Source organism: Pleurodeles waltl, chromosome 3_1 (assembly GCF_031143425.1).
Source record: "Pleurodeles waltl isolate 20211129_DDA chromosome 3_1, aPleWal1.hap1.20221129, whole genome shotgun sequence".
Classification (NCBI taxonomy): Eukaryota; Metazoa; Chordata; class Amphibia; order Caudata; family Salamandridae; genus Pleurodeles; species Pleurodeles waltl.
Window position 1 is genome coordinate 150,077,766 of NC_090440.1, and position 15,826 is coordinate 150,093,591.

The 15,826-nt window shown below is 43.7% G+C and overlaps 1 protein-coding gene across 6 annotated transcripts in view; it reads left to right on the forward strand.

Moving 5' to 3' along the window:
* Positions 1-15,826, forward strand: part of TLN2 (talin 2) — a 1,094,076-nt gene that overhangs the window by 694,214 nt on the left and 384,036 nt on the right. For all 6 annotated transcript variants that reach the window (XM_069221982.1, XM_069221985.1, XM_069221980.1 and 3 more), the window contains 2 exons: positions 2,449-2,557; positions 8,533-8,741. In XM_069221982.1, coding sequence (XP_069078083.1) covers positions 2,449-2,557; positions 8,533-8,741 — 318 coding nt within the window. The remainder of the gene's footprint in view (positions 1-2,448; positions 2,558-8,532; positions 8,742-15,826) is intronic.

Genomic DNA, 15,826 nt, shown 5'->3' on the forward strand with positions numbered 1-15,826 from the left:
GCAGGTGTAAGTTGTACTCCAGTGTTGAAAATGTATCACTTCCTGCCTGCAGCGTTTGGTTTAACTGTCTCTTCCACGTAAAGAGAGCATCCTCCTCCCCATTGATTGCCTGTGTTTTAATCTACGAAGGATCAGTGTATAATTTAACAAACATAAAGCCATGTACATGCAAATCAGGATATTTTATCCTGATACACAGCTCCTGGCAGCAGTTAAAAGAAAGTGCAACGCGCATGTTTGTAGAAAATCTGTAGGCATAATCTGGCCCGCTGTGGCAAGGACTCAGCAAATGGGACTGCTGAGCCGGATTGCGTTTATTAATAGGCTTTGCTTTGTACATGGGAATTGCAACAAGTGATTGCTTTGCTGGAGGAAAATGGTCCTATTTAAGCCAGCAGAGCCTGAGGAGTGGTAAATATAGCACTGAATACCATGGGGGCAGGCGGGAAGTCGGCAGCTGAACAGAGGGACAAATGGTTAGCAAAGAGTCAGTGTTGACATGTGGACCTAGCAGGGGTGGACATATGTATGGCACGCGTGTATGTATGTCAGATTTATTCAAGAGTTTTGTTGGTGTGCTGTCCATGACCTCAGCGTGCCTGATTGCAACACCCTTTATTTCTATTGGTATCCATTTTCTGTGCCCCTAGAAGTAGAGTATTTACCTACAGCGCTAGCCACATTCAAGAGGATTAGTGACATGGCCTGAGCCTGCATTCCGCGCCACTCGTTCAAAAATATTAGCTTGTATCCCCCATTCTTTTGATTGGGAACAAAACACTACTTCCGAGGTGTAGTTAACCTCAAAAGGCATTGGGGGCTGCGCTAGAGCATCCCTTATTTCACCAATTAAATAGATCCCATCATTTGTGGGATTAGCAGAGATTCTCCATCTGTTGTATAGAGCAGCTGTAGTGCCATTTACTGCTACTAGGGAACCCGCTGCCCTTCAGGGTTGGAGTCTGTGCACATATTCCAGCCTACTGCTTTTCAGGGTATGACTGTGCATATCTAGCCCACTGCAGAGAGAATAGGTGTGCATACTCCAACCCAGCTTCCTCCAGAGTGACAGTGTGTACATACCCAACCCACTGAGCTGCAGTGCTGGAATCTGTGTGTATATTCCAACCCACTGCCATTCTGGGTATGTTAAGCAAGTGTATATTCTAGCCTACCCCCCTGCGGAGGGGACAGTATGTACATACTCTAGCCCAGTTTCCCTGAGATCACACACACCCCATCTAATTGCTGTTCAGAATTGATATTTGGGTACATATTCCAGCCCACTTCCCTGCAGAGGGACCTCGGGGATGATGCATACGTACTCCAGCCCAGTTTCCCCCGGGGCGCACATACCCAGCCCACTACTATTCAGAGGTGGATTCTATGTGCTAATTGCAGCCCAGTGCCCTTCAAAGTATAACTGTGAATGTACTGGAGCTCTCTACCCTGCAGAGAGATGGAGTGTGTGTATACTCCAGTCTAGCTCCCTTCTGAGTGATATTGTGTACATACCCAAGGCCACTAGCATTGAGAAGTGGATTCTGTGTGCTAGAGTGTACACACTGTTGCTGTGTACATAGTGCAACCTGTGTCCTTCCTGCTGATAGTGTGGATGTGTTTCAGTCCTCTTCCCTCCAGAAATGATGAAGTGTGCGTACTGGAGCCCACTCCCCATCAGAGAGGTTGTTGGTATGTCCTTGAGCTCTCTGCCTTCCTGAGTGATAGTGTGGACGTACTCCAGTGTGGTCCCCTTCAGAGTGAAAGTTTTTTCATATTCCAACCCCATTGCCCCGGGAGTGCCACAGTATACGTACTCCTGCTACTCTCTTTCAGAGTAGGAATCTTTGCACATAGCTTCCCACTGGCGTTCAGAGAAATAGTATTTGCTGCGTCCCATGCTTCGAAGTGTGATAACGTGTAAGCACTGAAACCCACTGATTTACAGTGCGATAGTCTGTACATGCTTAAGCATAGGCTCAGCCCTCCCTCAGAAGTGACCATGTGTACATATCCAGCCCATTGCCCTTCAGAGTAATAGTGTATTTGTGCTCCAGCCCACTTTCCTCCAGAATCCTAGTTATACTTGGTCCTTCTCCTGACATTCAGTGTTCAGTCTCAGGTCCCTGTCCTATGGAATGATAGTTGTAGTGTGCACATTATACAATTCCCTGCCCTTCAGAAGAGGAATATGTTCATTCTTCGCCATCTGTCTTAAAGAATAATATTGTGCTCATAGTGCAGTGCACTGCCCTTCACAGGAGGAATCTCTTTCTATTTACATATTGCCCATCAGAGGTAGAATTTGTTCATACTCCAGCTCTTTTTAATATATTGATGACGTAAATGAGAGGTAAGCATGTGAGTTTCATGCTCCTTTTTATATTCTTTGTCTTTCCAAATCTTTAGACTTTCACCACATGTGCTATTTATTGTATTGCATTTCAGGCTTCAAAGGTTTGGATTCAGAACAAAGTTGATGAGTCGAAACATGAAATCCACTCTCAAGTAGATGCCATAACTGCAGGCACCGCATCAGTTGTCAACCTCACAGCAGGTGAGTCAAGTGAGATTGAATGGTACACTTGTGAAACAAAAATAGAGCATATAGGAAACTCTTTGCACAAAAAGTATAGTGTCCTGTTATTGCCCTGGAAACAGCTTTACAAGCATTTGGACACTGAACTTCATTTCAGTATCTGTCTATGATTGAGTGTCTTTCTTCAAGCATAGCCTGGCTGGTGCTCCCAAAGACAATTACAGGTGTATCTATGATGGGAGTGTGCATCATTCTGTTTGTAAGGATAGGTACGCTGGACCCCTCAGGAGATAGTTACAGGTATATCTATAATAATGGACTTGTTGTCTGCACCAGTCAAATTCGGGTATACCTATGATGGAAGCACGTGCGTCATTCCGTGAGGAAGGATAGCCAAGGGTATCTCCTAGAGACAGTTACAAGTGTACCTATATAGGAAGAGTGCACACCACTCCGGGGATGGATAGCCAAGCTGGTGACTCCTAGAGACGGTCACAAGTGTATCTATATAGGAAGAGTGCACACCACTCCGGGGATGGATAGCCAAGCTGGTATCTCCTAGAGACGGTCACAAGTGTATCTATATATAGGAAGAGTGCACACCACTCCGGGGATGGATAGCCAAGCTGGTGACTCCTAGAGACGGTCACAAGTGTATCTATATAGGAAGAGTGCACACCACTCCGGGGATGGATAGCCCAGCTGGTATCTCCTAGAGACGGTCACAAGTGTATCTATATAGGAAGAGTGCACACCACTCCGGGGATGGATAGCCCAGCTGGTATCTCCTAGAGACGGTCACAAGTGTATCTATATAGGAAGAGTGCACACCACTCCGGGGATGGATAGCCAAGCTGGTGACTCCTAGAGACGGTCACAAGTGTATCTATATAGGAAGAGTACACACCACTCCGGGGATGGATAGCCAAGCTGGTATCTCCCAGAGACGGTCACAAGTGTATCTATATAGGAAGAGTGCACACCACTCCGGGGATGGATAGCCAAGCTGGTATCTCCTAGAGACAGTTACAGGTGATCTATGATGAAACGGGTGCACATCGATGAAGGACATCAAGGCAAAACCTTAAAGAGACAATTACTGATGCATCCGTGATGTAAGGGTATACACCACTGTGTGAGGTAGGATAGCTAGACTGACATCTTCTAGAAACAATTGCAGATGTACCTCTGATGGAAAGGCTTGCATCATTCCAAGAGGAAGGACAGCCGGACTGGCACTTCCAGCAGATAAATACAGGTGTCTGTGGTGGAAGGGTGTGCATCATTTGTATGAGGAAGGATAGTTAAGCTAGTACCTACATTAAGAGTGTGCAGCATTCTGTTAGGATAAATAGTTATACAAACACATCAAAAGAGACATGCTGTACATTTTATAGTATGGTATTCATAGAGCTCACACACACTGGAGATTTGTGGCACTGACCATATCTAAGTATATAAATCAAACTATTCAGTAGGAACAAGTGAATATGTTATTAAAAAAAAGAACCTAATGCTTTAGGTCAGTGGTTCCCAACCTGTGGTCCGCGGACCCCAAGGGGTCCGTGACACATTCCCAGGGGGTCCGCAGGCCTGGGCTAGGAGAAAGGCACTTATCTGCGTGCGTGCTTTCATTTTTATTACTTCATTTGTTGAGCAGTTTTAAACCCACTGCAAAGCTCCTTGTACAGCAACAATTAAAACGTCAAGCTAACTCAAGTGATTAATGTATCTGCTGAAGAGAGATGGGAGCTTTGTCTAGTTGCAGTTTTGACTCAAAGATAGCACAGGTGGTTAATATGCCTGCTGCAAAGAACGTGTATATTGGAAAAAACAGTATTTTATGTGCATGGGTTACTGCTTTTGTCACAGAGATTCTTTTGTTACGGTGCAGTTCATAATCTTAATCTAGCACAATGAGCTGTGAACTGCCATTAAAGAGCTGCATGCAAACAGCATGGCACAAATTAGAAAGTTTTTTTTTTTTCCTAGTCTTTCATTTTCCTTATGCTGCTAATAAAGGTTTGCTTGTGTAGAAATACATTCTTCTTGCCAACGTCATTGATAATCACTGTGCTGTGTTCTGAATCCTAAATTTGTATTTCTCGGGACCAAGCACTCTTAGAAAATGTCTACCAGTGTGGATGACATGTGAATCCTACACCTTGTAAGTCCCCTGTACAGTGCCCTGACACCCTACAGTGGTATGAGAGGCGCTATAAAACAAATAAAATACATGTGACAGAGAGGCTAGGGAGAGATGAGAGGCCCTTATCGTTTACTTCCTTTCCCCTTCACTTGTTTATGTGAAAAAGCTTTCACAGATCTTGCATACCTAAAAAATAAAAACAAATCGCTCCGGAAATGTAGAATCTGACCTGAGGATTCACCTTTCCTAAATAAAAACCAAACATTGAAAAGGTAGTTGCCGAGATGCAGTGTCAACCTTTCCAGTAAAATGTTTCGATTTTTGCATATTTTTTCAATATAAAAGAATTTTATCTTTAGTAATTTGAGTATTTGTTTGGTGTGTACTTGTTATATTTTTTGCGAATTACTGTTTTAATGTTTGAAAATTAAATTGTACAAATTGCTGGGCGTCCCCGGCTTCCAGTAATGATTCATTGGGGGTCCTCAGGAGTCAAAAGGTTGGGAACCACTGCTTTAGGTTCAGAAGAGTATAGTGCCTCAGATGTTATCTGCAGGCCTCCACACTGTCACACACATGCGTAACACAGTATTTTGTTTTGGTTTCTTCTACTGAGAGTGGAAAGTTAAAAGGAGGAGTGTTGGCATTGGGGGCTGGAGGACCGTAAGAACCCAACTTAAAGATGAATCATCATAACCTGCCCTTTTCTGGAGGCATTCTAGCACCTATATGTTTGAGAGCATGCGGGTCAGGTGTTTTGGAAAGGCGGAAGCAACCCTGTGAATTACTTGCTTAGAGGTGGATTTCGGGCCTGAATGTTTGTGCTGCTAAATGTTAATGAACTTATTGAAATACAAAAAAGAATACTGCAAACTGCTGTGGAATTTGAAAGGAGCAATCTAGCGTACAGAAAAAAATCAGTTCTCTTTACCCAGTATTTATCACAAACAATCAGCAACAATAGACAGTCTAGAATTTTGCTTTTTGATGACATTTGCTTGGATGTTTAGATCTTTTTGTCACAATGTTCACCCGTTGACTTGTTTAATGACTGAGCTGTTCCAAGCCTGGAGTAATTCACCATTTGACTTTGACTAATAGTCACATGAAACTGTCTACGGCACTTTGTTCCTCGCTATAGCTCTGTTCCATGGATTCCTAAATACATGGGGAAACAGAGCAGGTTTTATAGTTCCCTAAATAGTAACAGAGTAACTCTCGTGTTGTGAGTGTGGTACATATGTCACTGCAGAGTACGATCCAGATGTTACTGGGAAGTGTGGCACAGGTATTTCTGTGAAGTGTGTCCAGGTTGTGTTTTTTAAACTGGTTGGTGGACACCCTAACACAAAAGCTTCCTTACCAGAATATGTTTTAGAGCATGCAGATGATAAGCCGGGGCTGCTGGAATCATCATCTAGCAGCTCAAACGCGGTTGCTTAGATAAGTTGTCTCCTACTTTTTATAATATTCACTGCTGTGTGGTTTATAACTACTGACACCCCCTGTGAACCAGAGGCTGGTCTCACACACCCTCTTAACAGTAATAGTAAATGAAGGGTGTACTTCATGGTGTAAAAAAGTACGCATGGTGTTGGGGAAGGGGTTTTTGTGTGGGTCGGGCATGAGTAGAGGGCACCTCCTGTGCCTGCTCCCTCTCAGCTCCTTCTTTGATGTAATGCGGGTTTCAGCAAAACAGGAAAAATCTAGTATTTGATTTCCAAATACTGAAAATAGGGAAAAGGGCTTGTCCTGAATTTCTGAATTGGAACTCTTTAAATATAATGAACTTAATTACAAATAAGCTAAAATGAATGCAAGAGGTTGGCTTAACCAGTACTTATATGAATGTGTGTTTAAATGGTATCTTCATCCATATAGTTTTATGTTCATTACCCTTACTCAGCTTGTTTACTCTGAATTCCTCCAGGCGCTTTCTTTTTTGAATCCTGGACAAAGATATCCATCTTTCACAAAATTTGTTATCAAAGTGGTAGAAATTGCAACTACTAGTGATCAACTGGGATTCCCTAATAGGCATTTGAACTTAGTTATAATTGGGTGTATCTAAGCTGTAATTGAGTGTCCTTCTCTTCTAAGTAGGTAGTTACTATTATAGCCTTAGAACCCGCCGTAGCGGGCTCTACCGGCTATTAAAGGCCCTCTCCCGCATTAAAGGCCCGAGCCTTTAGAGGGCAGAATGTTCTCATAAATAAAACAAAGGCTTCACGGAACCGGAGGGGATTAAAATCCCCTCAGGCTCCATGAGGCTTTGTTCACAGCTATTGCTGTGAACAAAGAAGATTGGAATGTTGGCGCTCCGGGATTTTACCGGCTATTAGAAGCCTGGATCACTCCATTGTTTTCAATGGAGCTACCAACATTCCAATGTTCTAATATAGCCTTAGAACCTACCGTAGCAGGCTCTACTCGCCATTAAAGGCCAGCTCATCTGTTACAGGCCCGAGCCGAAGGCGAGGGCTTTTAACAAGGGAGAAGGCCTTTAATGGTGGGTAGAGCCTGCTACAGCGGTTTCTAAGGCTATTGGAACATTCTGCCACTAGAGGGCAGAATGTTCTATCAAATAAAACAAATTCCTTACAACTCCCAAGGGAATTAAAATCCCCTCAGGCTCCGTGAGGTTTGTTCACAGCTGTTGTTTTGAACAAAGAACATTGGAATGTTGACACTCCGGGCTTTTACCAGCCAGTAAAAGCCCAGAGCACTCCATTCTCTGCTGTGGAGCCCCCAACATTCCAATGTTCTAATGTGAGTTAGGACTTACCAATGGAATGTCTCTCTAAGTGTTTATCTTTCTGTTGGTACTGCTGTGTTTAGTTTCCGAACAAAGACCCACATAGGTTTATTCCACTTTTTACTTTCGGTAGAAAGTTATTGGAATTCTTTCAGGAATTACCAATTCACCAGATCAACAAAATACTTCCCAGGTCACATTATCAATGTGAACAGTAACAAGAGGCATAACAGGTACAGATATGACGAAGGAAAAACAGGATAGAGTGAGAAGGTGCCTCCGAGGAGGAGAGTGTGTAGAGGAGTAGATGTGGGTCTTCAGAGATTTCCAGAAGACCAGATAGTTGGGTGTCTGGTAGAAGGATTCAGGTTCTTGGTGTGAAACCACAACTTTTTGTATGGCTTTCAACTGTTTTAGTTTTTGCACTTTTCTGGTGCTTCAAGAGCCTTAGCATGTTAGCTTGTCTGCATGAATCAAATGAAGTCTAGGAGGATTACTATATGTTGTTTTTAAGTAATTCACACTTCAAGGGGGAGCCGGTGGAGAGTGGCCAAAATGGCAGCTAAAGTGTTGGAGAGGCCGAGAAGTTGCAATTTCCTCCAGTGCAGTAGAAACATGTAAAGGTAGATTCAGGTTAGTTGTAGTGCAAAGTCATACTCTGTTTCCTGCCATCATGAGCTCCCCTTTAATGGCTGATTAATGGCTTATGTCATTGATAAAGCTCACATATAGGTATTCTATTATACACTGATAGGTAGTGGTCTGGTTGTCCAAGTGAAGGCTTTACAACAGTTTGGTTATCTTTCACATGTGATGCTATGAATCAGCCCAAAAGACCCATTTATTGAATTATTTCTAAATTGACACTGCTACATTATTCTTTGCCTTGCTATGTTGGTGGGTTTTGGGCTCTGAGGGTGGGTCTGGTGATCATCATATATTCTGAAAGAGATTGTTCAGTGGTAGCCACATCTCAGGGTATCAGAGACTCCTCCTGCTCATCAAGACCAGCTGATGATTTCCGTATCATTACTATAGCCATGGTCCTATGTGCTTTGCCCTTTGATCTCAAGTCTCCATCCATTGCAGGTGACCCTGTGGATACAGACTACACGGCCGTAGGCTGCGCTATCACAACCATCTCCTCCAATCTGACAGAGATGTCGAAAGGAGTGAAGCTGCTGGCAGCGCTAATGGATGATGAGGTGGGAAGTGGAGAGAACCTGCTGGGCGCCGCCCGAACACTGGCTGGAGCTGTCTCTGATTTGCTGAAGGCTGTCGAACCTGCCTCAGAAGAGGTAATTTACCTCCTTGCATTTTTTGTTTTAAAAAATATGTTTTTGTTTTTTTCTGTCTTTTCTTTAGACCATTGTTGTTTCTTTGCTAATGAATTAAAATGTATACATAGTCAGCATTTAAAAAATACAATTATAAACATCTTGACCAGTGTCTAAATCCAAGTGTTTTAGTGCATCTTCTGAACTCCAATCCTTAGTCATGTTAGCAGATTTTTCTTGAAGTTAATAAGTTGTCATTATGGATGTTTCCAATATAAATTAACTTGACTGGCCTACCTGCCTGTATTGTGCAGTAGTGGACTGTAGAGCTTCGCAGGAGAATGAATTTGCACCCCTTTTGCTAAACATCTATTTTCCGGCTATCTGAGGCAATGCAGCAAAACAGACCTATGTGTTTTAAAACCATTTTCTAAAAAAGTTAACCAAATGGTTCCTGCAGCATTCCTCTCCATGGGGCGCTTACTGCATTTGTCTTCGTTATCGGTTATGTTTCATAAGCCAATGGCACAGCAGCACCCAGGAGCCATTGTACAGCCTCTAAATTGCAATAATTTCAGTGTGTCCTCGGCAGAGTATTCTTTCTGTACTGCAGCCCTCATTGATGGAAAAACACTCTTGTTGAACATGGCCCTTTGTTCCCCTCTTGGCCATTTTACCTATTCAAAACCCTACGAAGATACCAGGAAAGATATAATTGAAAGCTTGGAGGGTGCCTTCCAATGCTAAAGCTATCTGAAGAAGTCCTGTGTACAAGCTTGTAGCCCCCAACTGTACCTATAGACTTTTGGCAAACACTGTATCTCCGCTATAAACACTACTGCTGCTTCATAAGCTTATACTGGTGCCAATCTCATTTTGGATTATGCAGACATTTAAGTCTTAAAAAAGAAATCACCATTGGACAACTAGTACTACTGTTAAGTAATTTTACCTTTATCAGCAGATTGATCCACATTTTTCAAGTTCAGTGGAAATTCCCCTAGCCCACACTATTCGGTGTTTTTAGAAGATCTTATATTACATGGATGAGGCAAACATTCACTAATTTAGCAATACTTTGTTTTTACAAGCACTATATTACATGTCCACTCACTTTCTGTGATGCTCTTGTGCTTTCTTTTCAAACCTAACCTTTTTTTGTTTGAGTTGTTGCACATAGCAGGCTTTGCTTTTGGAAAGCCCCTACACACTATTTCACTCTGGCAGGAAGATTGCTGGTATTGGCTAGTCTGAATGGTGTTGCAGTGTAACATGCCAGCATTCCTAGTACAGCTTTATGGTCTTGATGTACTAAGGTGTTTTTCACTATCAAAACCTGTGGTACTAAATATTGCAGGCTTTCCACAATGTCCTGGAGGTACATAACGAGCTGCAAATCGATCTGTGACTTGTAGTGTTCACTGTGCGACTCTTAGTAATTTTGAAGAATAAGGGTGCATGAAAGGGACATACCCTCCTGTGCACATTGCAAGGATATGTATCAGTGGTTTAGTACTCCAGTTGCGGTCACTGTCCATGTGTGGGCATTGGGGTAGCACACTGCAGTGCAGGTGTCTTTTGCAGTCCCCTTCCCATGTCCATTCGCATCATTCGCTCTAATTTTTAATTTGCCACCTACAATCATTTTTCTGATGGATACCTCTTCCTGCACATTCCTTCCTTCCCAGGCATTGGACTGGTCTGGGAACCTTTCTTCCTCAAGCAATACCTTTCCAGCTCTGTCAAGAGGCACTAAGGGGCTTCATCCACAACTCCACCCACTAGACATGACACCTCTGACCCATATTAGGTTTTAGGCTGTTCGCTGAGGCGGGTTCCTGTTGTTCTGTGCTTCATTGACATGGTTCAGAGCTCATTGTTGGTGCTTTGCTGATGAACATTTCCTCCACTTTGTCAGCAACTGTGCCAAATGTGTTCTCCAAAAGTTTTAGAGTTCAAGTTCTGTCGTGAGTGTCACATATTCACACAATGTGTCTGTGGTGTTTTGGCTTTTCCACAACTTTGTGTTATGTGCCTCATGCCCTGGTGCACCCGAAGGCTATCAAGAAGCAGGAGTTAAGTTAATTTCTGCCAAAACCTGCAGTGGCAAGCTAAGGCCTTCCGCATTTTGCATACCAAACTTCTGAGGCTGGGCTCTTCCTCGCCATCAGAGTTGACTCCGAAGCTGTAAAAGATCAGTGGACATTCCTGCACAGGACGAGGCCTTGTTTCAGGCCATGTCGGATAGTTTTAAGATGGCACCTCTGCCCTCTGGGCCTTTCTTAAGAGTGGACCCACTCCTTTGCGCTTGACTGTGCTGATCCCAGTGCCTCCAAACTCCTGCACCTCCACAGGCTATGCCTTGGCACCTAGAAAGAAATTGGGAACCACGGTGTCATCCCCAGTCTGTCCAGTGCAGTCATTATCTGCATCACCCTCAACGTTGGCTGAAATCCAGGTGACTAATCAAGGCAAGCTCTAACCTTTTCTTTAATAATAATGTCCTCTTCAAAGGGCCCAGGCATTTGCCTGGGAGGAGGTGTTATTCACATCCAACTCAGATGCCGTAATCCTGCTTGATCACGATTATGGTCACACAGCAAATGATAATTTAGAGGCAGAGAGTCTGCTTTCTCCTTCATACTCTGTCTGATGCGGAGCTGTATCTTGAATTACAGAATGCCAGTGGACTAGATACCTCTCCAGAAGGGCACCTCCATTACCCATCTGGGTCCCTGACAGAGGAAGTATCCACCTTATCACAGTGGTGGGTAACACTGCAGGAACTCTAGAACTGATTTTGCCCTCTAAGGAACTAAAGTCTAACATTGCCACAGAAATTTTGTTACCTGCATCTTCACATGCAGAGTCTTTGCTTCTATTTAGCGAGACAGTACTGGAGCGTGTTGCGGGTGCCTGGGAAAAGCCCTTCTCAGGCTCAGCAGTCCACAGTCAAATTACCTGATGCCATAGGTCAGAATCAGGTGGCCCAAAATTATGTCTCTTGTTGCTAGAGAGCCTAGTGGTTCAGGCTGCATCTTCCAAACTGAACCCCAATACCTTCCCTGGGACCCCTCCAAACATGGAGTCTACGTGACTGTATGCTATGGCCCAGAAACGTTTTGCACACTCTTATTAGTTTGCCGTGTCTGTACCTTGTTGAAGGGGCCTAAACTGGAACACATGAAGACCCCATATTCTGATTTGGTCAGTGATGGCTTGGATGCAGTTACTGAAGTGTTGCTTGGATTCTAGGCGTACTATGGCCTGGACAGGGGCACCATGGTCAAACCTCACCACTTTTCCTGCATGCATTCTGTAGTCTGAGAGATGTTATGCTTCAATGGTGAGCAGCTTCTTGAAGAGAACACTATTTTCTCCCTGGAACGTTTCCAGAGTAGTAGGGCTACATTTATTTCAGTGGACCTGACCTCACCTGCAAGGCAGTTAGTCAGCCATGCAGGAAATGTCGGGGCTGTTCCCCAGCTAAGCAACCCTCTCAACTGATCCAGACACCTCATCAAATGAACCATTTATTTCCTGGCAGGTTCCAAGGGTTGCCAGCTTTAGCAACAGCAGCAGGTCCATTCTTCTCCTTCCTTTGCCTGCTTTTCTGCTTCACAACCTTTGTATCCACCCCCTCATATCCCTTTACACGATAGTCTTCTGGTAGAGGGAGGGTCTCCTAATTCCTCGCTAATTTGGGAGACAAACACAATGGGACTTGGGATCATCTACTTGATCGGCATAGTCCACACCCCACATTTCCTATCCTTTCCTCTGGACTGCCCTGCTTCCACCAGTGTCATCACAGGCTCACACCTCAATTCTGGAGACAAAGGTACTTGTCCTCCTGAACAAAGGAGGTATAGAAGTGTTGCGATTGCAAACAAAAAGGGTTCCCTTTACTTCTTTGTCCCCCAGAAGGCTTGAGGTCTGAGACCCATTCTGGATCTCTGCCTTCGGGACTTGCTCATCCAGTAGGACAAATTCAAAATGCTGTCCCTGAGCCAAGTCTTATATCCACTTAGCCTCTTGGCTGTGTGCATGCTGTTGCTTCCACATGCCAGATGGTTCTCCAGTAATGCCTGCAGTGACATTGGCTCCAGCAGTGGGGCTTTCTGATCAGGAGCAGATATTCTACTCCACTCGCACCTGCTGTGGTTACTGGCACTCTCCATTCTCAAGGTGGGTCATCCGTTCAGCATTCTGCAAGCACAAGCTGTCATGGTCATGGATGCCTCCTCACTGGGTAGGGCGCCCAACCGGGCATCATGACATCATGGGTCCATTTGACAGCAGAGTCTGCATGTAAATGAACTTTTAGCTGTGGGTAACCCATGTTTCCATGATGGCATTTCTCCCTTCTAACTCAGGGAACACCATTCATATCCTGTCAGACAACCCCACCATCGTCCATTATTACATTAACGGTCAGGAATTCTCCACCTTGAGTTAAGAGGTGATTTGCCTGTGAAAGTGGGTGCAGCTGGAGGGTTTTCCCAAAATTGGGCAATTTGGCCGGTTCCCTGAATGTGAAAACAGATGTTATGTTGTGTCTTGTTTGAGGACCTTGAATTGGAACCAGCGGCAAGTGGTGCTTAGGGGGCGCTGGAACGCCAACCCTAGCCCAAATATAAAATAATAATTTGCTATTGCAGCTGCAGCAGGAGAAATGTAAACAAATTAACTGAGACGTGTTTTCATTGCTGTTGTCTGTGTGTTGATTGCACGAAGTGCGCATGTCACTAGCAAATGGAAGGGCATATCGTCCGAGTTCTGTGAATTGCGCATGTCTGAGGGGCGCTTTACATTTAAGCTCCCTTCAGAGATTTGCAAGCCATATACATGCTGTGCATGCTCAAATCATGGCAGCATGTATAAAGACACAAACATGTTTGGGCGGTGACGCATTTCAGCTCAGGGAGTGAAGCAGAATCATCCCCGGCCCTATAGCGACTTCTAATAGGTCTAACAACAGGCCTTCTCTCTGAAATAAGTGTGCAGTGCCCAACAGATGCCTAGAGGGAATATCTGTGGAGTTCACCAGTAAAGGTAAGTAGAAAGATTTGTCTACTGGCTGTGCAACAGTAAACTGCATGGTCCCCACAATATATTTGCCCTGATATTTGTTTTTTATATCAAGAGGGGAGGACCCCCAAATCCCTTAATGGAATGGGGTGTTTGTTCACTTTGCGCAAAGCAGGTACTTTTGCCCCACCAACCTCAAAGTTCACCAGGCGCCCCTAGTTGGAAATGCATCCCGAAGTGACAGTGGATCCAGATTGTTTATCCACCCGTTCCAGATTGTTTGTCCATCCGTGGATGTCCTCACCACAGCCCAGAACTGGAAATGCCATACACTTCCCTTAGAATGTTTCCCCAGGGGATGGACTCAGGTTCAGTTGGTCCACAGGCTTCCTGTATGCATTTCCACTATTATCTCTTCCACTGATTACTTGATTAATCGCCACACAAAAAGATGGTGGCTAGATTTATCTGAGGATACAGTGGGGTGATCTGACACAATCTCATAAAATGTAACTCATTATGACCCTCTTTGACCATAGATGAATAGAAATTTTTATACTGAAAGGAACACAGTGTAGTCAAGACCTAGTAAAGATTTGTTATTTTTCTTTCTAGGAACGTTTGCCCAAATATCTTTTAACATACAACATACATAAAGCATTTTATGGTCATTCCATGAAGGAGGGCTGTCAGCAACCAGTGATATCTTTATTTCAAAAGTTTTTATTGCTCTGTACTGGAGCCTATGTATGGAGATAGTAGTATCTTTTCCTCCTTCATGCACTCAGTGTGTTTCGTCCCTTGGGAAATGGGTAAGAAGGTCTTCGTCAGGACTGGTGGTCCTGCTGGAGCTGTTGAGTAGTTAAACATGATATGTTGGGGCATAAATATGGAATCTGGGTATAGTTTATAAAAGGTCAAGCGGATGCATACCTGGAGTAGCTTGAGATTCTTAGAAGCTAATTCAGAAGATTTTGATGTAAAATGTAAATGAATAGGTGTATAGTTGCAAGATGATCTAAAAGGAAAGGGCAGGGCCCTTCTGATGTGGCATAAAGAATCTTAGTAGTGAAGGATATTATTGTGCACTGCGAGAAAATTATTTGGAAAACATTAAGCAGAGGCAACAAGTCCAGAAAAGTCAATGCTGCAGCATAGAGAAAACTTTCTGACCCTTCCCTGAATGAGAGTGTGACAGCTGGGGCTGGATGCAGTTGCTTTGACATAGGCATCCAAAACTTTGATGGCGTGCCGATTATCTGTTGTCAGTGAGGTTCATATTGATTAACTTTCCTTGGCTATTCAGCATTACGTTACTTACCTTTGCTAATGATATTTCTTGGGATACATAATCTTCCAGCAGATGCCTCGTCCCCGTTCTCCTTTTCTAATTCATTGTGCCAAAAACATTATCTCAGTGTATGCAATTGTGTTATGTAGTGTACACTCTCTATCATTGATGTTGTGTCAGCTCCTTTCAAAAGTTCAAGGAACTGATGTCACTGCGCATGTTGACACCTAATATATGCCAGTATTGTAATGTCTGATGGGAGGAGACATGGCTGAATCCTCATAGTGCCACATTGTGGCACTGAGCGAAACAGAAGGTGTTTTCACTAGTCAGCTGCCTGATATTCTTAAGTTGAGCAGTCTTCAGAAATATCATAACTGAAGGTAAGTAAATGTTACTTTGTAAATATAAATGCAGAGACATCAGTCAATCAAAAATCACAAATTTGTAAGGCGTACTTATCACCTGTGATGGTATCCAGAGGCCGAGTCTTCTTTGCAGGCTTCCCTCAATTCATTCTGAATCACAGAATCATGTCTCATTAATATTCCTAAAGCAAGATTTTTGTGACTCCTAACAAATGGGCATGGATTAGCATGTTCACTGGAGCACAGAAATATCTTCAAGTCGTATTGCGGAATCTGCGCAATAAGAGCCTGTGAGATGTGGACTGACAATGCTAGTTCCGTCCCGAAGAACTCTGTGCCTTACGTTTTCCTTTGTTTCTGAGTAAAGTTTTGCATTCTTGTGATGTTTGGGAGTAAGCTTCCCTCTGGGGTCTTTT